The sequence below is a fragment of the Ailuropoda melanoleuca genome, chromosome 15, assembly GCF_002007445.2.
Source record: "Ailuropoda melanoleuca isolate Jingjing chromosome 15, ASM200744v2, whole genome shotgun sequence".
Taxonomy (NCBI): Eukaryota; Metazoa; Chordata; class Mammalia; order Carnivora; family Ursidae; genus Ailuropoda; species Ailuropoda melanoleuca.
In genome coordinates this window covers 68355087-68380403 of record NC_048232.1, presented here as the reverse complement: position 1 = coordinate 68380403, position 25317 = coordinate 68355087, and the positions used below count along the sequence as shown (strand labels likewise).

Sequence of the window (25317 nt, the reverse complement as noted above, 5' to 3'; positions counted from 1 at the left end):
TGTATATTGATTTTGTATCCTGCGACCTTACTGAATTCATGTATCAGTTCAAGTAGTTTTTTGGTGGAGTCTTGAGGGTTTTCTATACATAGTATTATGTCCTCTGCAAATAATGAAAGTTTTACTCCTTCCTTACCAGTTTGGATGCTTTTCATTTCTTTTTCTTGTCTGATTGTTCAGGGTAGGATTTCCAGTACCGTGTTGAATAAAAGTGGTGAAAGTGGACATCCTTGTCTTGTTTCTGATCTCAGCGGAACAGGTCTATAATACCACTGAGTATGATGTTAGCTGTGAGTTTTTCATATGTGGCCTTTATTATGTTGAGGCATGTTCCCTCTAAACCTACATTGTTGAGGGTTTATCATGAATGGATATTGCACTTTGTGAAATGCTTTTTCTGCATCTTTTGAAATGATCATATGGTTTTTATCCTTTCTCTTATTGATGTGATGTATCACATTGATTGATTTGCAAATATGAACCATCCTTGCATTCTGGGAATGAATCCCACTTGATCGTAGTGAGTGATTTTTTTTTAATGTATTGTTGAATTTGGTTTGCCAGTATTTTCTTATGCATTTTTGCATGAATTTCATCAGGGATATTGGCCTGTAGTTCTCTTTTTTGGTGGTGTCTTTATCTGGTTTTAATATCAGGGTAATGAAGGCTTCAGAGAATGAATTTGGAAGCTTTCCTTCCTCTTCTATTCTTTGGAAAAGTTTGAGAAGAATAGGTATTAACTCTTCTTTAAATGTTCGGTGAAGCTGTCTGGTCCTGAACTTTTGTTTGTTGAGAGTTTTGATTACTGATTCAATTTCATTGCTGGTGATTGGTCTGTTCAAATTTTTTGTTTCTTCCTGATTCAGTTTTGGGAGGTTACATGTTTCTAGGAATTTATCTAATTTCTTCTGTGTTGTCCCACTTGTTGACATAATTTTTCATAATATTCTCATAATTCTTTTTTATTTCTGTGATGTCAGTTGTTATTTCTCCTCTTTCATTTTTTTTTAAGATTTTATTTATTTATGAGAGAGACAGCCAGCCAACGGGAGAGGGAACACAAGCAGGGCGAGTGGGAGAGGAAGAAGCAGGCTCCCAGCGGAGCAGGGAGCCCGATGCAGGGCTCGATTCCAGGACCCTGGAATCATGCCCTGAGCCGAAGGCAGATGCTTAACAACTGAGCGACCCAGGTGCCCCTCTCCTCTTTCATTTTTGATTTTGAGTCCCCTCTTTTTTATTTTTGATGTGTCTGGCTAGAGATTTATCAATTGTGTTGATCTTTTCAAAGAACCATCTCCTGATCTGTTGTTTTTTTTAATTTTCTATTTCATTCTTCTCTAATCTTTATTATTTCCTTTTCTCTGCTGGTTTTAGGTTTTGTTTGTTCTTTTTCTAGCTCCTTTGGGTGTAAAGTTACATTGTTTGTGATTTTTCTTGCTTCTTGAGGTAGGCCTGTATTGCTATAAACTTCCTCTTAGAACAGCTTTTGGTGTATCCCAAAGATTTAGCACCGTTGTGTTTTCATTTTCATTTCTCTCCATCTATTTTTTTTATTTCCTTTTTGATTTCTTGGTTGACCCATTCATTGTTTAGTAATGTTTCTTAACCTCCATGTATTTGTGTTCTTTCCAGACTTCTTTCTTGTGGTTGTAGTTTCATGGTGTTGTGGTCAGAAAAGATGCATCGTATAACTTCAATATTTTTTAATTTGAGACTTATTTTGTGGCCTAACATCTATTTTGGAGAATGGTCCATGTGCACTTGAAAAGAATGTGTATTTGTTTTAAGATGATTACATCTGTTAAACCCATCTGGTTCAGTGCGTCATTCAAAGCAACTGTTTCTTTATTGATTTTGTTTGGATGATTCATTGATGTAAGTGGGGTATTAGAGTCCCCTACTACTATTGTATTACTGTTGATTACTTTTTTTTTTTAATATTTGTTATGAGCTGCTTTATGTATTTGGATGCTCCCATTTGGCTGCATATTTACAATTGTTGTATCTTCTTGTTGGATTGTTCCCTTTATGATTAGGTAGTGTCCTTTGTCTCTTGGTACCATCTGTATTGAAGTCTATTTTGCCTGATATAAATATTGCTGTCCTGGCTTTCTTTTCACTTCCATTTGCGTGATAAATGCTTTTCTATCCTTTCACTTTCATTTCAACCTGTGTGGGTCTTTAGGTCTGAAATGAGTCTCTCGTAGGCAGCATATACATGAGTCTTGCTTTTTTAATCCATTCCATCACCCTATGTCACTTGATTTACATACAAAGTAATTATTGACAAGTATGTAGTTATTGCTATTTTGTTTTGTAGTTCTCTGTTCCTTTCTTGTCCTGCTCTCCTCTCTCATGGTTTGCTGGCTCTCTTTAGTAATAAAGTTAGGCTCCTTTCTCTTTATTTTGCATCTCTATTACCACTTTTGTTGTGTGGTTACCATAAGGTTTGTATATAACATCTTATGCATATGGCAGTGAATACTAAGTTGATGGTCACTTAAGTTTGAACCCATTCTAAAAGCACTAAATTTTTACTCCTCTCTCCCCATTTTAGGTGTATGGTGTCATATTTTACATCCTTTTATTTTGTGAATCCCTTGACTGATTTTTATAGGCATACTTAATTCTGCTTTCGTGCTTCCTACTTTTCTTACTCCTGCTTATAGTCTTTCCTTTCCACTCTAAGAATCCACTTTAATATTTCTTGTAGAGCTGGTTTAGTGGTCATGAATTCCTTTAACTTTTGTCTGGGAAACTCTTTATCATCTCTTCTATTCTGAATGATGGCCTTGCTGGTTAGAGGTTTTTTCTTTCAGTACTTTGAATATATCATGCCACTTTTTTCTGGCCTGCAAAGTTTCTGCTGAAAAATCTGCTGATAGCCTTATGGGGCTTCCTTTGTATGTAACTGTTTTCTCTTGCTGCTTTAAAAATTCTCTAGCACAACTTTTTGCCATTTTAATTACAATGTGTTTTGGTGTGGACCTCCTTGGTTTGATTTTGTTGGGGGCTCTCTGTGCCTCCTGGATCTGGACTTCCATTTCCTTTCCAAAATTAGGTAAGTTTTAAGTTATCATTTCTTCACATAAGTTTTCTGCCCCCTTTTCACTCTTCTCCTTTTAGGATCCCTATAATGCAGTGTTATTATACTGAATAGTGTCACTGAGTTTCCTTAATCTAGCCTCATTTTTTGTTAATCCTTTGTTTCTCCTGTTCAGCTTGCTTGCTTTCCACTACTCTGTCCCCCACATCACTGATCCATTCTTCTACTTCCTCTAGTCTATTTATTCCCTCTAGTGTATTTTTAATTTGTTATTGGGTTCTTCATCTCTGATTGGTTCTTTTTTATGTTTTCTATCTCTTTGTTGAGGGTCTCACTGAGGTCCCGTACTCTTTTCTCAAGTCCAGTAAGTACCTTTATGACCTTTATTTATTTATCAGGCATATTATCTCCGTTACTTATCTCCAAGAGTTTAGTTGTCTTGCTGTGATTTTGTCCTGTTCTTTTCATTTGGGACATATTCCTGTTTCCTCATTTTGTCTAACTCCCTGTGTCTGTTTCTGTGTGTTAGGAAAGTTAGCTATGTCTCTTGCTCTTGAAAGTAGTGGCCTTATCAACAAGAGGTCCTATAGTGCCCTGCAGTGCAATGTCCCCTCTTCATCAGAACCTGGCACTTATGGGGTATTCCCTATGTGTGTTGTGTGCACCTTACTGTTGTGGTTGAGCTGCTTTTGCCTTCAGTCCAGTTGTCTTCTGTGGCTCTCTTTACCTATTGTGGGCAGGGTTTGGTTCCCTGTGTTGTTAGTGGGCCAGTGTGGGGCAGCCTTGGGCTTGAGTTGGGTTAGACCAGGTATTTTCCAGAGCTGCAGGAGCAGTGCTCTGCAAAGCATTCTCCCTGTGTTGTCCCCTGAGTTTTTGTTGGTGAGTGGGTCCTGCAGTCAGACCAGATACCTGCCCCCAGCCCACTCCTGGGGCCACAGTCAGATTGCTTGTGTGGTTTTATTCCCCTTCCCCCAGGGCAGAAGTCCCTTTGAGGTGGTGATGACCCCTGTCAGGGCTGCTTGTATCCTGCCATGCTTGTGGCGTTGCTCTGGATGGACTCGCAAGGCCAGATTGGGGGGTGGGTCCACAGGAGAGCATGGGGGCAGGGCATGCTGTTAGCAAGGTAGGTGGAGAGAGTTCTTGCTGCAGTGGTTCACACAGGTGTACCCATATCCAGGCTAGGGGGTAGGAGAGGGAAATGGTGCTTGCCAGTTCTCTTGTTCTTGAAGTCTCCCAAAGACCTCGGCCCCTCCAGCACATGCTCTGAGATTAGTAAACAAATCTTCCTCCCTCCTGTATACCCCAGGTGTTTTTCAAACTGCTGCTTCTATGCTGTATCTTGGTGGGGCTATTTGTTATGCTGCCTCTTTAAGGGCAGGGACTCAGTTTCCTGTCACTCTCTGGCTCACTGATTTTCAAAGTTCCAGGTGTGATATGCCCCACTGATTGTAAGAACTCATGATGTTAAGTCCCTCTGGTTTTCAAAGTCAAATATTACAGGAATTCATCTTCCCAGTGCATGTCTTCTGTGCCTGGGGTGCGTGGTGTGGGGTCTGCTCCTCTCCCCCTCTGCACCCACAGGATCCCTCCTTTAGTTCCTGCAGGTGTCTGGCTCCCAACTGCATCTCTGCCCTTTCCACCCTCTTCAATGTGGGCTCTTTTTTACATTTAGCTGTGAAAAGTCTTTTCTGCCAATCTATAGGTCATTTTCTGGGTTATTTACACTGATGGGGGTGTTCTCTAGATGTATCCATGGGATGAGGTGAGCCTAGGATTCTCCTCCCCTGCCATCTTCCCTGGAAGTCCCCAGAACAGAATTCTTGTTTTTCCCCTCAAAGCTATTTATACTCTGTCTTTCCCAGCTCAGTAAATGGCATAACCATTCACCATGTTGCTCAAGCCATTAATCTAGAGGTCATCCTTAATTCCTGTCTTCCTCCAACCACGGTGTACAACACATGAGCAGATTCCATCTACTCAACCCCTAAAACATGTCTCCGATCCACCCATTCCTCTCCATTTCCTCACTCTTCTCATCCAGGCTACCACCACTATGCTCTACAGAACTATTGCAGTACGTGTCCTAACAGTCTTCCTTATGCAACCAGAGTGATCCTAAAACACACATCAGATCATGGCACCACTGCCCCAAGTACCTAAACCTAATTTCCCACCATGCTTCTCTCTGATGCTCAGGCCTTCCTATTTCTGGAACAGACCAAAGCTTATTCCTACCTGAGGCCTTTGTGTCACCTGTTACTTCCACCTAGCAGAGTATCCCCCATCTTTCTGCACAGCTCATTCCCACTTGTCATTCAGGTCTCAGTTACATGAAGAGGCTTTCCCTGGGCCATCCATTCTGAGGTAGATACCCAGTCACAATCAACTGTATACCTGCTTTTAATTCTGTGTAGCATTTATTGATGGAGATTTGTTCATTATCTATCTCCCCCTGCAAAAAAAACAAAAACAAAAACAAAAAAAAAACCTGTAAGTTAAATGTCCAGTTTTCAGAATATTTTTGGATTATCTCTTAGACTATTATATTCTTTCTCAGATGGCAGGTGCCTCCATCTGACTTTACTCTGGTCTCTATAAACTTCCAGAAGAGCACAACTGGGTTAGATCCCATGAGGGCTCATAAAATATTCATTGAAAAGCCTTCACTGAGAAATACGAAAATACATAGTGAATAATACTGATGTCCTTTAACTGCCTCAACATCCCATCCCACTCAACTGGTGTCCGTGTTCCATTGCCCTCAGGTCTAGCTGATTATTGTTGAGAAATATTCCATGATTCCTAAGAATATGTGAAGTCCTTCCCACAGCCTTGTGGAGATACAAATGAGACCTTCCCAGGCTTCCTTGCCCCAGCATTCCTGAGCAGAGCAGGTGGCCAGGGCCAGGGCAGATGTAGAAACACCAAAAGGTGAGGGAGCAGTACAGTGAAAAACTCCCCTCCAGGGCCCCTCCTGAGAGCTCACAGCTCAAGCATTACCCAGGAATGGCCTGTTTGACTTTATATATACAGGGGCTAAAATGGTTTTAACCATTTTATAGCTCAGCTCAGTCTGGTTCAAGGCTCAGCTTGACCTGGCCCTGCTCACCTTTTCATCCTCCCATCTCCACTCTTCCACCTAACTGCAGCTTCTCAACCAGCCACTTCTTTTTACCATAGGAGCTTTGCGCATGCTGTTCCCCCCTTTCCCTGCTCCCTCACCAGGCAAACTCTAGCTCATCCTCCAGCTGTTTAGACATTTCCTCATTCTTTTATAATATCTATTCAGTAAGTACTTATTGTGTACCTACTGTTATTTACTGGGTTGCCAGGAGCTTTTCTAAGTCTGGGGGAAACAGTGAAGAGAACAAAACCCTACATTGCAGTGGAGGATGAAGGAATAAATATATGATGTATGTGGCATAAGGATTATAAAGAACAGAGCAGAAGAGAAGAAAAGTTAGGATGCTATTTTGTATTGGGTGAACAGGTGAGGAGGTGATGTTTGAGCTGTGACCTGAGTGACATTAGGGTGTAAGGCATGCAGGTGTCTGGGGAAGGATATTCCTACAGAGCAGATGATGGGAGCAGAGGCCCTGGGTGTGGTCTTGGCATGCAAGGAGAAGCAGTCAGTGTGGCTAGACTTCACCTTGAGGAATTCGGGTTTATTCTGTCATGGAAATTATTGTAGACTTGAGAGCTGGAGAGTGACATAACCTGGTTCACCTCCTCTAGGAAGTCCCCTGGCTCCCTAACTGCAGAGCACCCTCCCTCCCTCCATCCCACTTTCTCAGTATTGAAATGTTTCTGTGTTTGCTCTCCATCTGTGTGCCTTCAAGAGCAAGGGCCAGGTCTCATTCACCACCCACCCTTTGAATGTCTTGCATACAGTCCTTATGCAATAAACATAAATGAAAAGGACAAACACACGATTCTCACATACCTGTTGGTCTGTGACGGGACTGCAGTCCTGTCAGGGCCTAGTACTGGTTTCCAAGAAGTGTTAGGAAGCATGTTTGCACCCTGGTACAGGTACCGTATAACAGGCATCAGCCTTTCTGTTCTAAAGCAGATCGACCCATCTGAGCAAAAGACTTTGGCCAATCTGCCGTGGATCGTGGAGCCGGGACAAGAAGCCAAGAGAGGAATTAATACCAAGTATGAAACCACAATTTTCTGATACTCACCATCCTCCTGTCCTCGCGGTGCCTTGCACGCTGAGCAGTCCCGGAGCAGGCTTCCCTTCGCACCTCAGTTTCCACCCAGCCCAGGAGGAAGACTGCTCTGTTTGTGTGGCCTTGTCATGGGCGAAAGGCCGCTGGCCATTCCTGGGGACGTTCTTTCTGCACCAGTGACAGAAAGTGTGCAACCAAGACTTTCCAGCCGTAACCCCTGAGAGGCATGGGTTGAGATTTTTCGCTGATTCTCCCGACTCCCCTCCCTGCCACCACCCAACGTATTTCTAATGACTTTGCCCCCAACACTGCTTTGCTGAATTTGGGGATAACACCTTTTTAAAAAAAGGTACAGGGGATCTCTAATACTGCCTAAAAGTATAAAAATCTTGGATTTTTCAGTCAGCAGTTTTAAAGGTAGAATCAGAACAGAACTACCCCATAAAACACCTGTAAAATCATATCACTGAGCATCATTTCATGCATAAGGACAAAAACCACCCCCATGATTGCCAGGAAATCCTGTTTCCCAATTTCTATATTTGTGGGTTTTATATGTAATCAACCATGTCAGATAAAGAAAACATTTACATCTATGGATTGATTCAAAATTTAAGAATGATTCAAAACAGAGGAATTTATTATGCACAGAAAAGTGTGTCTTGTATTAAATATTTTTATTAAAAGAATGTTTCATTAATGCACTGATAAGAAAACTAGGTTTAGTTGTGAAGGATGTTTCTGGTTTCATTTCAAATAACTAAATTTTTACTGCTACCACCAAGAGGACTGGCTTGGGTGTGGCAAAGTGCTGATGACACTCCCCAGAGCAGGAGATTAGGGCAAGCAGACTGGCATCCAACCGAAAGTGCTGACGCAGCCATAAGCTGCAAAGATTGTTGTTGTTTTTTTTTAACCTTCACAGTGTTTTAAAGAAAATGTTAAAAAACAAAATGTAGGGCTCCTGCTGTCAAGATTTCTGTCATGGAAACCTTGCTTGAGAAACGTGTTAATAAAACTCTATTGCAAAAAGTTTTTTCTAGAAAAAAATACAAAAAAAAAAAAAAAAAAAAAAAAAAAAAAAGAGGAGAGATTCCAAAGTAATAAAACTCTTTTCTTGAGACAAATAAATGTTTGCTTACTATTTGATTAAATAAAATTTACTTACATTTCTTTAAGGTATTTTAATTTTTTAATGTCTCTGTGGAGTATTTGTATGATACCATAATGTATATTTATGTAGAATCAAATTATATAAACAGTACCAATATCATTATAGAAAAAAATAACATTTTAACATATATTGTTCTAACTGATCATATTGTGAATCATTTTGAAGTTCATTATAGCGATATTGATAAATTGTGGAGTTGTCTTAATGTTTTTTTTTTATTAACCAATATTATTTCAAACCCGAGGATTATCAGTTATTCATCAGTTGGTGAGTTTTAAAGAAAGATAATTAAATTTTATTTCAAACTGACAAATGTAAATGGATTTAGTTCAGTGTTGAAGAATTTTAATACAATATTAAATTACTTGACCTGAACAGTTCCTTGTATATATTTTGCCTATTCACTGTTGATATGTATGTAGTAAATGGAGAGTAAAATAACACTGAAATATGGTACCAAAAGGTAACTGTATAGGAGCAAAGTAAATAGTAGCTTTGCTGAAACAGAAACATATGTGTAAATATGCTTGGGCTTCCAGTTATAAATTTTGTAATTTTTGTCATTATTTATATCCTATAAAAAAAAAAGCACACAAAATAAAACGGAAATTGTACAGCCACCGGTGCTTGGCATCATTCTGTGAGCACCTTCCCACTTCCATTTAGGAAAAAACCCAAAGGCCCAACCTCCTCAACATCTATAGCTAAAGAGATTTTTTTTAATTGGCAAAATTGAGAAAATTTACTCATTTCTAAGTTCAGCCAGTCTGAGAACGATACATTGGCCTTTAAAGCTTAAATTTCAGCCAAAAAATCTCCAATGTCTTTAAATATTACAGTAGGCTACAAGGAGAAATTGCCAAAACAAATTTCTAAAAGAGCAAGGACCACCCAAATAGATCATCTGTCTGTGACAGTACAGATAGCTTGTTTGGAGAAACATCTACACGTTTGTCTCAGGTTGGGCTGCTAAATGAAATATCAGACTGTGTGGCTTAACAAATGTATCTCTCACAGTTCTGGGGGCTGGAAAGTCGAAGATCAAGATGCTGGCAGATAGGATTCTCTCTGAAGGCTCTTTTGGTTTGCAGGCATCTGCCATCTTGCTGTGTGGTCAAATGACCTGTGTATGTGTGTGCACGCACACGTGCGCGCTCGCAGAGAATTAAGATAGCAGCAAGCTCTCTGGTGTGTCTGCTTATAAGGGCACTAATCCCACTCTGAGGGTCCCACCTTCATGACCCCATCTAACCTAATTATCGCACAAAGGCCCATCTCCAAATACCATCACTTTGGAGGATTAGCCTTCAACATATGAATTTTGGTAGGGGTTAAAATTACATAACATCAATCCTTCCATTTTTCTAAAACACATGTGCTGCAAGTCAAGTGATCTAGGGCCACGTCAGCATTTCACATTCCATATCCTATGACTTTCAGGAGATCTCCCCTGCACTGCTGGATCGAAGTCTGTGACTCTTTGAAACACACACCAAAACAAACAGGGTGCTACCAGCCTGACATGCACAGACCCACGGCTTTGAAAACACTGAAACCAACCTGAGAGGGGATGCCATTCACAGAGGCAGAGAGGGCAGGTTTCCTGAAGAAAGGTTTGGGCTGGAATTTTAGATGGTAATGCTTCAACTGGGCTAATCTGGCCCCTCTTTATCTTTGGTAACCACCAAGAGGTCAGCAGTCCTCTTCTCTCTGTGGATCAAATGCTTATTTGTATCAGTTATGGTCCCAGCATGAAGCAGATGGCACATTCCAATCGGGATATTTTAAGAGTTTAATAAATAGAATACTTACATAGGTGTTGGCAGCATGTAGGGGAACAGACGGGTGGAACAGTGTCCCTGGGCTGGTAATTGCCTGAGGGAGAACAGGAAAGGAGAAGGCTGTGTGGCTGGGCTGCCAGACAGGCTGAGGGACATGGCCAGCTGTAGTGAGGGAGCCAGGGATTAAAATACCCTGATCTCACTATCCACCCTGCATTACCTGAACCCACTGGAAGCCAGAGGACAAGGAGCTCATTGATATGGTCTACACAGGGCAGGGAAGAAGAAGGAGAGGTATGAGGGGCAAATAGAAGAGAGCCAGCCCACATAATGAAGAAGAGATATGCAGCTGATTTCTTGAAGGGGAAGTCTGACACACTAGTAACTGCAGTATCCATGGGGGATGGGGATCCTCGAATGCTCATATTATTCCAAAAAAGAACTTGAATTCAATTACTCTATTTTTTTTCTTACATTACATTCTATGATAAGTTTGGGTGAATGAACCCTGTGAAAATTATGCCTGGTTAATTCATTAATAAGTCATGGCCCCAGTGGTTTTTCTCAAGACATACCAGATTTTCTGTTGGGAATATTATTGGGGCATATAATGTTTGGATATGATGGGCCAGAACACAGGTTTAGATAATGAACAAATGGCCAGATTCTCAAAAATAAAAATTCACACTTGGACCCCGAGTAACACTGCTCCTAAGCTACTTCCAAAAAGAAATGAAAATGTGGTAAATGGGCGAGCCTTCAGAGTTCTTTCTTCTCCCACCGAACTGGAATATAATGACCATGTTCAGAAGTCTATATGGAATAAAGCCTTTTTTTTAAGACACTTAAGTTTTTCAGTTCTCTTTTTATATAAGGTAGTCACTGAGTATGTTTCCTATGAAAATCAAGCAATCTGACAGTAATAAACACATTTTCTTAAAATATAATTGGGGAACCAGCCAATGTAGGACAACAGAGTCTATCTGCACCAAGGCTGCATCAACCTGCCCCCTATTCCATTCCTGTCCCCCCTACACCCAGCCCACCCCACGCCCATTTACTGCTGTCTGTGCAAATGTACAAACGAACCCAGGCATCTGGCTGCCCCAGCAACAGAGTCCTGCTTCCCACAGCAACCAGCTCCAAAGCAGGCAGAGAATTTCCTTAGGCTCATTGCCCAATCACCATCCTGCATACATTAGTACCCATGAGCCAGGTCTCATTTTTGTGGGGGAATTAACCCTAAGAATTTGGTGCAGACCTAGGAATACCAATTCCACTTGCTTCCTCTCTTCATCCCAGCTCAGTCTACTCACTGAGAACTTGCTCTGTGTTCAGCGTGGCACCATTCTACTTAGAACTGCTAATGATAAGATGATCACTCCTGACCCAACACACTGCACACTGTGCGTAACTCAAAGAATTATAGCTACAAATTATTTATCATCAAAACTGTTTTACTCTCCAAAGCCCCAGAGACCTAGGTTGGTAAAAGCTGCATAGGCATTTAACTTTTCAAGAGTAGTTAATGACCAAGGACATAAAGACTTAGACTGAAACAGAGACTCTGCACTGAACAGCTCCATTAGGGTCACCCCAACAGCTGAGGTTTTCTCAGGGGTTCAGACAACTAAGGAGCATGCATGTCACAGACTGCACGAGCGCAGCGGAGAGAACGCACAACTTCCAACCCCTGCCATTGAGGAGACACCTAAGTTATGTTTCAGAGGGCAGTACGAGCAAGCTGCGCTGGAGTCCTTCTTACCCACGACACGGTAATAAAAGCCCGTTCAAAGCAATCCATATTCAATACTCAATTTAATTGTCCTCTGGGTATCTCAGTGCCTCAGTCAAGCATGCTGACAGCGGCTCCCTGAGGAGCCTGCAGCTCTCCCTCTTACTGCCTCTCCTCAATAAGACACGCGAGAAGGAAAGTCAAGACGCCTCCAAGTAAGAAGCAACATCAGCTGTTTTCTGACATGTGAGAGGCTGATTTCTCTCCACTTATCAAAAGTGTATGCTCAGTTTTCTGAGAGAAAAAAAACAAAAACAAAAACCCCAATGTGCTAAGTGTTGAGTCAAGGGAGACTGGGAAGTTCAGGAATACCATTTGAGCAGGCCACTTCTGGGGTGTGTGTCTGGGTAGCGAGGTACAAAGTTGCAAACTCACATGGCTTCAGAGCCACAGGTGACACGAATGAGTGGGGCTGTGATGATCCACAGAGCACCTGCCTCATCTCAGGGGGCGGCTGCTACTTACTTTCAGCTAATTGTTGCCAGGCAGAAATGAAGACCCTGGGTCAACAGATTTTCTAAGAAATCAGTATTTATGCAAAATCACTAGATTTTCAAATGCTGGCAACAAATTCAGCATTTAAAAAAATAAGTGTGGGCCAAATAAAACTCATCTGTGGGCTGGGCGTGATCCATGCATCACTTCTTTGTGACTTTCTGAGATTCCAAGCTTCAACAGCCTCACAGCTAGCTAGATGTCCAGTTACTTATCAGAGGAGGAACAGTGTGTTTGTGGCTGGAGTGAGAGGGTGGAGGAGGCAGAGATACTGACATTTGCTGGACTGCTCTTATACACCAGGTTGGTTTATTCAGTATCAGGAACTGAATTTAGGGACTAGTAGCAAAGACCAGAAATAACAGTCTCTTTAACAGGGAAGGGCTGAATTTTTTCTCATGTAACATGAACTTCAGAAATAGTAGAGGGCTGGAATGGGAGGTCCACAAGCTCCTTCTACATTCTTATTTGGTCACCATTAGCATATGGCATCTGTAAGGTCACCTCATGCTCACAAAATGGCTGCTGGAGCATTATCCAGCGCATCCACATTCCAGAGAATAAGAAGAATGATAATGACCTAAGGTCTCCTGACTCCCAATTGAGTACAGCAATCTTTTAGGAGCTTTTCTGGAAGCTTCAAGCCACAACTCATTGGCCACCCTTACACAGGCAGCTGGAAAACATAGCTGTTGATTTTAGCTGAGCACACTACAGCCCCCCAACAATTCAGGAATTGTTAGTGACGAAAACGAAGAGACTGGATATTAGGATGGCCACCAACAGTGTCTGCCATGATGGAAATAATCATGGTACTAGGTCAAAAGTGAAAGCAAGTACACAAAGGTGAGACACCTGGATAGAGAAAGCCATAACCAAAGCCATGATGGTAATAACCCTAAAATAGTTGCTCTAAAAATTAGCCATCAAATCCAAGCAGGAAAGATTCCCTCATCTCTGTTAATATAATAGGCATACCAAACGTCTGTGCTGCCCAGCAACACTCCTGAGGCTGTCATAGCAAAGCAGGTACAGCAGCACACTGTAGAAGCAGTCATCAAAGTGCACCTGGCAGCTGGACAGAAGATGGCAGTGGCCTGGCCATCAAGGGCGACAGAGCAAAGGGTACTGGTTCTCAACCTCCACTGACCTCTGGAATCACCTGGGGAACTTTAAAACAATACAGATGCCTGGGTCCCATCTCCAGAGATTCTGAATTAACTGGCCTGGGATGAGGTCCAGGTTTAGGGAGGTTTTTAAGTTTTCCAGATAATTTTGGGGCAACAAAGTGTAAGAAGCTTCGCCCCTGGATGGATGAGGCCCTCCTGCTCCCTGGGAAGCAGGTCCTTAAGAAGATTAAAACATTTGCTGAAAGTCACACAGCTAGGACATTAGTGCAGCCAGGATTTGAACTTGGATACACTTGACAGCCAAAGCCAGAGTTCTACCATACTCCCAAGCACCAGCCCAAGCAGCAAGCCCGAGGTCTCTTCTCCATTCTCATTCCCAATCCTCCACTACTCGTGCATGCATGCGCATCCCAAAGAGAAGAAAGTTTCAGACAGCCCAAAAGAAAGCAGATGACAGCTTTCCTGCTGAACAAAGTCTGTCTCCTGCGAGCTAACAGCCAAGAAGATAGATCTACCATGAGACAGAAAAGGATGCCTAGAGAAAGCAAAAGTCACAGGTTCCCACTTTGTAAACCATGGAAACATGGGCAGCAAAGGAATGGAAGTTTATAACTGAAACAAAAGATAATAATGCTATTGAGACCTATACCGGATGCTTGACATATCTTTCAAGCCTCACAAAAAACTCTGCAATCAAGTGTTGTGGTCCCTATTTGACAAATAAGGAAACTGAGGCTCTGAGAGGCTACACCTTTTCAAATGGAAAAGGAGAAAAGAAAATGAAATCGAGGTGGCAGAAAGCATGTGGATCCACTGACCCCAGGGCTGCCGTTAATCTCAAACGAACCTCCTAAGAGTTTCAAAGTAGAAATAAGCATCTCCAGGGAGGCAGGCCATAAGGCTACCACCTTCCCTGCTCAATGCTTGAGTCATCTGAGAATTGAGACCAGGCTGGGTAGTAGCCAAGTGCTGGCAAACCCAAAACATCCCCCAACCTCTGCCATCCACTTGGCTCCTATCAGAACGGACCCTGCTTCTTTTTTCAAAGAGCAATCCCTACAGAACAGAGACGGGCTAACCAGAAAACCAAAAGCAGAAGCTCCTCAAGAGCAGGGACCACCTCAGGGCTTAGGATCAGTCATGACACATGATCTGAATGAAATAAATAATGAATTAAAGTCATAACTGAAATGATGCTCCTGCATCCTCTCATCCAGGGCCTTTAGTGAGGTGGCCAACTGCGTGGACCAAAACCCCAGCTCCACCACTTTGCTGTGGGGCTCTGGTGACTTAATCTCTCTGCACCTGTTTCCACATGTAGAAAACAGCGATAATACCCTGCAGCCCTGTTGTGAGGATTCAATTAAATAATGTGTGGGATGTGCCCAGCATAGGGCCTGGCACAGAAAACACTGGTAAAAAATAATAGTTCCTCCTTCCTTCCTCCTAAAAAGGATTTGTTAAGGTCTCAGAAAGTTATTTGACAGAGTGGGGCAAATAAACACAAGGTGAGGGGTTTAGAATCAATGCTAACTGAAGATGAATCACAGATGAGAAACCTAGATCTCCAGAATCTTCTCCAGCTGCTGAAACCCAAGCCTTGACCCTAGACTGGTATTCATCTGCCATAAACCCAGGAGGATTCCACTTCCAATTGAAACTGACATTCAACTTGTAGCCCAGTGGGTCTGGGTCTCTCTATAAAAAAAAGAAAATCAGGTTTGGACTGTGGCCCTAGCTTTGTCACCGATTAACTGTCTGGGGTGTAGTTCTTCCTCTCTAAGCTAGGACTGCAGAGTCTGCAAATCCACTCAAGTGCTGTGAAGACAGAATAAGGGCTGGGCAGTCCCCTGAGGGGGGAGGCAGTGAAGATTTGAACGGATGGTGAGAATGTGCGCTGCGGCTCCTCCCAACAGCCACTTTGGACTGAGCAAGAGGCTTCACTCAGCTACTGCGTGTTTTCCAGTTTGAGCAGTTGCTCAGAACTACCCCACCCAAACTTGGGCCTGCTGTGCTCTCTCTCGTCACTTACTCTAGCCTTGGGTTTTGGGAAATCACAAAGGCAGATTTTCTGTTCGCTTCTCTGTGATAAGCAATATTCCCAGTTCTGAAGGCCTGACCTCATAAATGAATTTACAACGAACACCAGCAGCTCATTTTCCTGAATCATAATTTAAAAGAAAATTTTCCAAGTTTTGGTCTTCTTACAGCATCAGACTTAGAAATAATATGCTGTTGATGCCAAACGACTTCAAAGACCTGGTCTCTGATGAATCTCACATTTGATGCACATTTTTCTGCCCCTTCCCCATGAATATATACAACTACACAATAATTCTATGGTTAAACTCATAGCCCAATAGCAGCTGATATTCTAATTCAGGCATTTAATAACTGTATAGTATCTCCATAGTTTTAAGGGGAGGGGTTATGAGCAAGGAAATATATACAAGTGACAATCTTCAGAGACCAAGAATTATGCAAAAATAATTTCCTCCTTCTCTAAAGGTCAGTAAGTGAATTATAATAAAAACATAATGTTGAATAGATTGCCATACTTGCCAACTTAAACACTTCAGGGACATGTTTATTCATTTCATATAATCTAGAAGCAAATCTTTTTTATTCAAGTGAAGTTTTACTTTCCTCTAATGATGCTTCACAATAAAATGCCAAACTAAAACAGAAAGATAAAGAAAATGCTGGTGACGTGCTACTAAATTAGTCTCTTGATATCCTAGTGCGGATGGAGAACAGAGAATGCGCTATGGGCACGCAAGCACACATACAAGAATTTCAATCATTCAACAAATATTTATTGAGATTCCAAATGGAGCCGGGCTTCTGTTAGACTGTGGTGTAAAAGACATAGACCTGGCTTCATGGAGCTTACGATCTAATGATGGACTCCAATAAGTAAACAATACAGGGTGATAAAAGCCATGGCAGAGAAAAGAGGACACCATGAGAGGGCTGGGCAAACCTTCAGCAGAAGGGTTATCTCAAAGAATATATGAAGGATAAGAAGGAATCGGGGAAAAAATTAGGCAGGAAATAGGCAATATAGAAGAGAGAACAGCATATACAAAGACCAAGAAGCAAGAGAGCACACAGCAGGTCCAGGGTTGTAGAGAGAAGTGACAAGATTAAGATGAGCACTGTGGAAAGATTAAGCAGAGGGACATGACTGGTGGCAGAGATAGCAGTCAGGGAACTGTTGCCAGGTCAAAGATGACAGGACCCGAATTACACCAAGGAATGTTCACTGAGCACTTTTTTGGCCCAAGCACTGAGGTAAGTACTTCATGAGTGCTATCTTATTAAATCTTTACAACAACCGTGAGAAGAAAGAACGGATACCCATTTTACAGATACAACAACTGCTGATATTTTCTTGCTTTCTTATTCTCTATTGTTCCCAATCTCTCCCAACAACTAAAATGTATTTATGTACTGCCCTGGCTAATACTTAAAATAGTGCTTGGCACGCAGTAGAGATGCAAGCCATATGGGAAAGACAGGCAGGTGGCTGAACAAACAAACAAAATAAAGGCATTTTGCCCATAAACCACACTGAGTTAGGAACCCACGCCCACTGCATTCACTGTAACTTACCACATCATGAAGCAATTCTTGTTCTTTGTGGTCCTTCTCAGTCTCTGTGCTGCTCCCTCACCTCACCAACCTCAGCCTGCCCTGGACTCTGGCTTAGGACTCCAATCTTGTCTATCAACATGTGTTTCACTGCTGATCTCATCCAATCCTGTGGTGTTAAATACATTGGATTCACTAATGATTCTCAGATTTATATCCCCATCACAGATTTTTTCCATGAACGCCAGACCCTTTTACCCAAACACCTACTCAACAGCCCCACTTGGATGTCTAATGGCCATCTCAAACTTACTATGTCCAAAACCCCGCTCCTTTCATAACCGTCTTCATCTCAGATAATGGCAACGCTAATCTTCCAATAGCTCAAGCCAAAGAGGCCAAAACCTTGGTATCATTCTTAATTTGTCTCTCTCATCCACTGGCAAATCCTATTAACTCTTATCATTAAAATATATCCAGAATCCAACTGCCACAACCCCTACTGCTGCCACCCTAGTCTGGTTGCCTTCATTTTGCCCAAATTATTGCAAAAGCTTCTCACTGGTACCCCTGCTTCTACCCTTGCCTGTCCCCCTTTTCAACTTATTCTCAATTTCCCACTGCCAGAGGAGCCAATTAAACCTTAAGTCAGATCACTCCACTGCCCAAACTCCTCCAGTAGTTCCCATCTCAGAGTAAAAGTCCTTACAGTAGCCTAGGAGGCCCTGCATGGTGACGCACCTCTTGTTACACTCCCCCCACGCAGTCTTCTCCAGCCACACACTGGCCTCCTTGCCCGCTCTGTAACGGAGCAACCCATCCACTGTTCTGTCTTTGCACTCACTGAACTCTCACTCAGGAAACTCTCCAGATACCTGGATGACTCACTCCCTCACCTTTCAGGTCTGTACTGAAGTGTCACCTTCTCAGTGAGCAACTCCATCTAAAACTCTAATGCTTCTCCCCTCCCCACTTAAACGTATCAACTAATAGGCTATACTTTCTACTTATTTACTTTCTTTCTGCCTCTCCTTGGCCCTAAACTGCAGTAAGAAAAAGACCGTTTGGCTCACTTCTATATCCCCAATTCCTACAAAAATGCCAGGCACATGGTAGATCTCAATAAATATTTACTGAATGAAAGAATGAATACATGAGGGGCGCCTGGGTGGCTCAGTCGGTTTCGCATCTGCCTCAGGGTCCTGGGATAGGGTCCTGGGATCGAGCCCTGCGTCAGCCTCCCTGCTCAGTGGGGAGCCTGCTTCTCCCTCTGCCTCTCCCCCTGCTTGTGCTCTCTATCAAATAATAAATAAAATCTTTTAAAAAAATACATAAATGAATTCTCTTCTTTACAGGCTCTTTCCCGTGCCAGTCACACCAGGTAGCAATCATCAGAGATAAACTGAGGAGATAAAATTTTAATAAATTTGAATTAGACATAGTTGATAAAGCATTACTAGAAAGGATGATGGCTTTAGTTTGAAGAATCTGTCACATTTGTTTTCTAATCAACAAAGGACAAGCAAGGAGTCTGAAACAATCTGAAAATGTTTTTCAAAAATATTTTAGGAATTTTATTTTTTATAAAATGTTTTTTACTTCATGTAATAAAATGTATACCGAAGCAAAAAAAAAAAAAATCATGTGACCTATCATAAATACAAAACAGTTTTCAAAACATACAAGACACACACAATGTAAAAAACCTTTACATATACAAAATGCAATGTAATTTCCATTACAAAAAAATAAAACAAAGGAAAATGCTTGAAAAAATGCTCATCTGCAAGCACAAAACAAAACCCTCCCCTTGACTGACCATTTGAGCTGCCCTGAAACATGCAGCTCCACTATACTAGGCTTCTCTTCTTCCTCCAAGTTACCTTGTTTTTTACCTTGCCTTTTTGTCATGTTACCTTTTCTTCCCAATTCTATTTTTATTTTAAAGACAGAAGCCAATCAAGGTTTTTAAAAAGCCTATATACTTTAATAGCAAGTGGCTTTTAATTCTAAAAGTTAATACTTTATACTCTGAGTTATAATCAAGTTCCTAAACACTGTATGCAAATCAAATTATGATTTGGATACTCTAACACAACATATCATTTATAAAAATCTTTTCATAAAATTAAGATTTTCACATCACATTTGCTTAAATCACAGTAAGCCTACATACTAGTTCCTCAACCCATCATAAAAAACCAAAAGCCAAACCTCCTTAAGAATTCTATTTATGGCTCCCTTAAATGCTAAATAGTAATATTTAATCTAAAATACATCTGGAGTGGTCTAGGCCCCCGCTACCTACACCACATCTAATACACATCAACAACAGAAACAGCTCACTACTTACCTACTATTAACACTAATACTCATTTGATTTAGTTTCTTTTGCAGCAGCAAAATTTTTGAATTTTGGTTATTTTCTTATATGACCCACAACTATTATTAATTTATTGCCATTTCCCTTAACAATATATTGTCAGGGGAAATGAAGATTTAAACTGCAATTAAAGTTCCTAATCAGGAGGTTAAAAAAAAGCTAGTTACTGATGCTTGATGTACTTTTTCCCTGTCAAGAGCTATGTTTCCTGATTAACCTTGGAGGGAGGAATCAAGAGGGAGGAAAGAAGGAGGAGAAAAGGAGAAGGAAAATAGAAGAGTTGGTAGATTAAAAGTGACATCTTCCAGAGTCACTATGATTCTTCTGTTACTGAGTAGAAAACCATAGAGAATTCTCTTGAAATTCACTGAAAACAGCATTGACAATGCCGTTCATCTGAGTAAACAGACTTAGAAGAAATTTTTTACTATATTTCTTCGAAAAATTCTTGTAAAACTTATAATGAAAACTGGCTCCTCCCCAAATATTCTAATCTACAAAAATTCAACTGCAGAATCATGGCTTAAAAAAAAAAAAAAAAGAACAAAAAGAAAGTGAGGATTAAGAAAGGTCAAGTTCAGTCAAGTAACAAGTCTGGTACATAAAAAACCAGAGTAAGCAGGACAGCACCCAACTCAGAGACTGACCACTGGAGTCCAGCCGCAGCACAGAGCTGCCATCAGCTAGTGAGGAAAAGGTAGACCAATAAAATCTATTCTCTTCAACACGTATAATTTTTGCTTCAAAAGAACTTTTCCTTCAAAGAACTTCTGAAATCCAACACTCACTGATCGAGTGAATTAAAAGAAATGTTGCAAACTGTGCAGGCAAACTGGAATATTCTTAAAGCAAATTTAAGGGGTGCAAATAAGCGCCAAGATTATAATTGGGAGAACTATCCCCCTTGGGGTAAATGTGGTTCAGAAAGCAGGTCTGCTACCCTGAGGCACACCCTGCATAATAATAGCATTAAAATACATATTGCCTCCGAATTATTCTCATTAATTATGTCAACCAATTTGAATGCATCAAGAGAGAATTTTACCAACAGTATAACAAGGTACGTATTTACATTTTCATTTGCATCTTAAGGACAAACTGTTAACAATAATGATGATGATTATGAAAAACAAGATTAAAGGTGTGTTCATTTGGGAAAAAGCTACATTAATATTATTCATCCAACCACAAACACGTTTGTAATGAATGCATTAACTGCAAAACCATTCACAGCTTTACAAAAAGTCGAAATACAGAGAGTTTCACTAGAATTTTTTGCAATTCAAAATTAAAAAGAGTTCAACTTACATTAATCCTTAACTACTTTACTCTAACATCTGTAAAATATATAAAATACCAAGATTATCAACAGTCACATATGTTTTGAAGTCAGGGGACACGTATATTTTCTTAAGGCAGGTTCCATTTGTGTAGAAGGTCTGTGAGGACTCCCCAGTGACAACATTCCACCACTGTTCAGAGAAAAATAAAATTCTCATTAGATTGGTAATTGCTCTGTGTGACAACTGCAGTGCCAGCTGAATCCTTCACCCTATCACCACCTCCCCACTCCCAAACTTAGCAAAAGCAGGGAAAAAAGTCTAAGGTTTAATGCTGAATATAGTATAATCAATCTGGTCAGCCTTTCCCGATTAATCCTGGTGACTACCTCATAGCTATCGAACACCTAGCCCCACTGCAAGGCATGCTGGGAAGATGTGCAGCCTATTGAAAGCTACAGACACAAGGCTGCACGAAGTCCACTCTGGCCATGACTACACTGAATTCTGCTGCCTATGTGTCTTTCTCATTGGGATGGACAGAAGAATGCCCCTCTTTTCTTTAAAAACGTCCGTTTGCAGACACAGACTGGTAGACACTAAGACTATTTTCTATTATAGGCTACCAGACAGAATGTTCTCTCTACTGAATCTTCCTTTTCCCAGGAATGATTCAAGAGCTGAATACCAGGTTTCTCTATAAAACAGTCTGTACATTTATTTCCTAAATAAATATTGAACATCTCAAATGCAGCAGGTGCTCTGGCCAAATCCTTCCTTTCTCCTCATGCTAACTGAATTCACTAAGATTACAACAATGCTCACATTTACCAAATGGAGATCATAAAGCTTACCCGTGTATCTCACAGCTAAAATAAGGGCAAAAGAGACAATGTACATGAACACCTTTTGAAAAGGCACATTGAGATTCAGAGCATTATGAACAAAATAATGGTGTCACTCACTTTTGTATCTGGGGCAGTGCCTAGCATTCTAGCAGTTGACTGGGTCAGCTATTTGTGTTCACTCAGTAATAGTAACAGATAAAAGTATGTCCCATTGGACTTCAATAAACTTCACTGAAGCAACTTGTACAAACTTGAAATTTTTCAGAACTGACAATTTTGCTTTATAAAATAGCAATGTAAACAAGACTGCAGAGGACACAGTCCACCTACTTAAGAGAAGACTTGTTAGTTTTTAGTCACTAGGAGCAAATCATAGCAGATAGTAAGGTCCTTAGAGATCACCTAGTCCAAATGCCTCATTTTACAAATAAGGAAACCAGGGTTCTGAGAGAAAAAAGTGCTCGTCACCCAAGATGATACCGCTAGCGAGTGGCAGAGGTGGGACAGTTTCTGGTACCTAATCTAGTTCTCTCACCATCTTTCCCCCTATTCAAACAAACCACTCGGAAACACTGCATCAGCCACTAACTTGAATATGGACTAAAAAACAATGACATTAAAAATAGCTAACACAGGGAATTTTTAGGGCAACAAAACTATTCTGTATGATACTACAATGGTGGACACATTTCATTATACATTTGTCAAAAATCACAGAATGGAGGTGCCTGAGTGGCTCAGTCCGTTAAGTGCCCAACTCGATCTCGGCTCCAGGTCATGATCTCAGGGTTGTGGGACTGAGTCCCATGTCAAGCTCCACACTCAGCGGGGAGTCTGCTTGAGATTCTCTCTCCCTCTCCCACTGCCCCTCCTACCCCACTCACGCATGTGTGCTCTCTCTCTCTTTCAAATAAATAAATAAATCTTAAAAAGAAAAATTCACAGAAGGAACACCACTAAGAGTGAACCCTAATGTAAACTATGGACTTAAGGTGCTAATGATGTGCCAAATGAAGTTCATCAATTGTAACAAATGTACAACTCCCCTGATACTCAGGTGATAGTGGGGGAGGCCATGCATGTGTCGGGGCAGGAGATATACGGGAACCCTATACTTTCTGCTCAATTTTGCTGTGAACCTAAAACTTCTCTAAGAAATAGAGTGAATTAAAATAGCTAACATTTACTCAGAGTATACCTCGTGACACTATGTATGGGTGCTGTGTTAACTCCTTTAACACTATGTATACTAACATGTATTAACTCCTTTAACCCTCCCAACTCAGAGATAGATACTATTATACTCATTTTACAGATGAGAAAATCAAAGCATAGAGAGATTAAATAATCTTGTGTAAAATCGCAAAGCTAATGAGGGGCAGAGCCAGGCTTTGACCTTAGGCAATCTACCCAGGACTCACTCTCCTGACCATTACATTCTGTGGCCGCTAAGTAATGGCACACCTGCATTTATCACCATGTATTCCATATTTCAAATCAGACTTCCTTCTCATAAGCATGGTTTAATGTGAATTTGTCATTCTAACAGTATGTACTCTGCGGCATAATACAAGTAAACAGCTAAATTATATTACTTTTTAACTTTATAGATAGAAATAACTTTGAAAGTTAAGAGCTTTTTAGCTACTGGATATCTACTTTATCTTACTGACAATCAATTCATACAGCTTGGTTTCCTTAGTAAACAGACTCAAAAGGCCCATTTCTTTGGACACTACAGGAGCTGTTCCTTCTTACTTTTAATTTGCTCTGTGTTTTTTTTTTTTTTTAAGATTTTATTTATTTATTTGACAGAGATAGAGACAGCCAGCGAGAGAGGGAACACAAGCAGGGGGGAGTGGGAGAGGAAGAAGCAGGCTCATTGCGGAGGAGCCTGATGTGAGGCTCGATCCCATAAAGCCGGGATCATGCCCTGAGCCGAAGGCAGACGCTTAACCGCTGTGCCACCCAGGCGCCCCTGCTCTGTGCTTTTGATAGTCTCATTAACATGCTGGGTAGATGCAGGCTGGGCTATATCATAATCAGTTTAACCATGCTAGTAATCAACCAGAGGGAAGAAAGCCTGTCACTTAAACTTTATACAGATTGAATGTACGGGCTATAAGTTCTTACACCCTTAAGACATAAACCTCTATAGTACAGACACCCATTCTGCTGCTTATTTCAAGGTTCTCCAAGAACTCTAGAAATCTGATTTCTGATTGCTATCACATCTTGTAAGCCAGATTCATAATTAGGGAATAGCCTTCTATGGGGCTATCAAATGACATGGTCTCTAGGAGCTCAGGGTCAAAGCTGAGCAGTTAAGTTTTTCAGCAGTTAACAGAGCTCAAAACTCCCTGCTTCCAACCCAAAGACCGCAGTGCTGCTCCGCTAAGCACTAACCTCAGAGAAGTCTAAGAGTCACGGTTTATCTTTACACTAGAAGAAAATAAATGGTGATAGTTTCACAGTCCCCCCCGCCCATAACTAAATAAAGATGTGCCCAAAAATGTATATAGTTCAATGCAACATTTTATAAAAAGCATTGTATTTTCAACGCAAACTCTTTGAAAAGGGTTCATAACAAACATCCCCTCAGAGAGCTAAAAATTGTCCTCTTTTTTATAAACTAGATTTTTATGTTGAGTAAAACTGCAATTATGTGGGTCTCATATAACCAAAAACTTCATTCATTCAAATATTTTTTAATCTCTATACTGTGTTAGATAATTAATCAGAATCAGTTCCTCCACTTGAATGTTTTCAGGAAGAAATAAAAGTACGGTAAGATCTAATTTATTAGGGTTCTATTTTAAGTGGTCAATACAATATATAGGATCTTCAACCCCTTTTACAAGTGAACCACCATTCAAAACACTCACCTCAAGCATCCCCCTCCCTAAGAAGCCTCTGCTAACTCCATTATCTTTATGCAGACATGTCCCAGAACCCTCCTATACTTTAGAGACTATTTACTGTCTGCTTCCCCCAGACTATAAGCCACCAGAAGGCAAAAACCAAGTCTTAAACACTGTGCCATACGGCAGTGTCTTAGCACACGGTGGGCATTAACACATTCTGATTGAGTGGATGGGTAAATAGAGGCAAGCACTGATAAATGACTCTGAGGCACCACAGCACATTCAATCCTTGGCCTCTGTATTCTCTAACAGTCACTTTGCACAAGCCACCTTACTACTAACTTTAGGAAACACAACCTCCATGATCATAAGTTTCCTCATCCAGAAANTGAGCCGAAGGCAGACGCCTAACCGCTGTGCCACCCAGGTGCCCCAGGATAATAAAATTTAAGCTTCACAAAGCTGGCTAATGAGATGATGTAAGGAAAGCATTTTGTAGGCTATAAAATCAAACAATATGTTACTGCTGCTATTATTATCACTACCACTACTGCTACCACTACTACTACTAAAACTTAAGAAAGGAAATTTCGTGAATAAATTTTTTTCCCACAAATTTTTTAAAGACTTTCAACCAAGAGTTAACAATTAGTGATGTGGAAAATAAAATTAAACACCCAACTTTCTAGTCATTATGATCATCTAAGTATGGGGCAAATTGAGAGCTCTGGACAGAGAACATTCCTAACACT

General features: G+C 41.0%; 2 protein-coding genes across 25 annotated transcripts in view; one reads left to right on the top strand and one right to left on the bottom strand.

Moving 5' to 3' along the window:
- The window catches only part of ANKS1B (ankyrin repeat and sterile alpha motif domain containing 1B), a 1024648-nt gene extending 1017395 nt beyond the window's left edge, over positions 1 to 7253 (top strand). For 8 of the 14 annotated variants that reach the window (XM_034644189.1, XM_034644186.1, XM_034644187.1 and 5 more), the window contains one exon: positions 7116 to 7253. In XM_034644189.1, the coding sequence (XP_034500080.1) occupies positions 7116 to 7226 (111 nt within the window). In that variant the 3' untranslated portion in view covers positions 7227 to 7253. The remainder of the gene's footprint in view (positions 1 to 7115) is intronic. The other 6 variants (XM_034644188.1, XM_034644185.1, XM_034644183.1 and 3 more) reach the window with 1 other exon arrangement.
- Positions 3407 to 25317, bottom strand: part of APAF1 (apoptotic peptidase activating factor 1) — a 95856-nt gene continuing 73945 nt past the window's right edge. For 7 of the 11 annotated variants that reach the window (XM_019800772.2, XM_002920278.4, XM_034644192.1 and 4 more), the window contains 5 exons: positions 17212 to 21045; positions 10208 to 10270; positions 9956 to 10105; positions 6990 to 7438; positions 3408 to 5498 (listed from right to left, as the gene is read on the bottom strand). In XM_019800772.2, coding sequence (XP_019656331.1) covers positions 20899 to 21045 — 147 coding nt within the window. In that variant the 3' untranslated portion in view covers positions 3408 to 5498; positions 6990 to 7438; positions 9956 to 10105; positions 10208 to 10270; positions 17212 to 20898. Of the gene's footprint in view, positions 5499 to 6989; positions 7439 to 9955; positions 10106 to 10207; positions 10271 to 17211; positions 21046 to 25317 lie in introns of all 11 variants that reach the window. The other 4 variants (XM_019800775.2, XM_034644194.1, XM_034644196.1 and 1 more) reach the window with 4 other exon arrangements.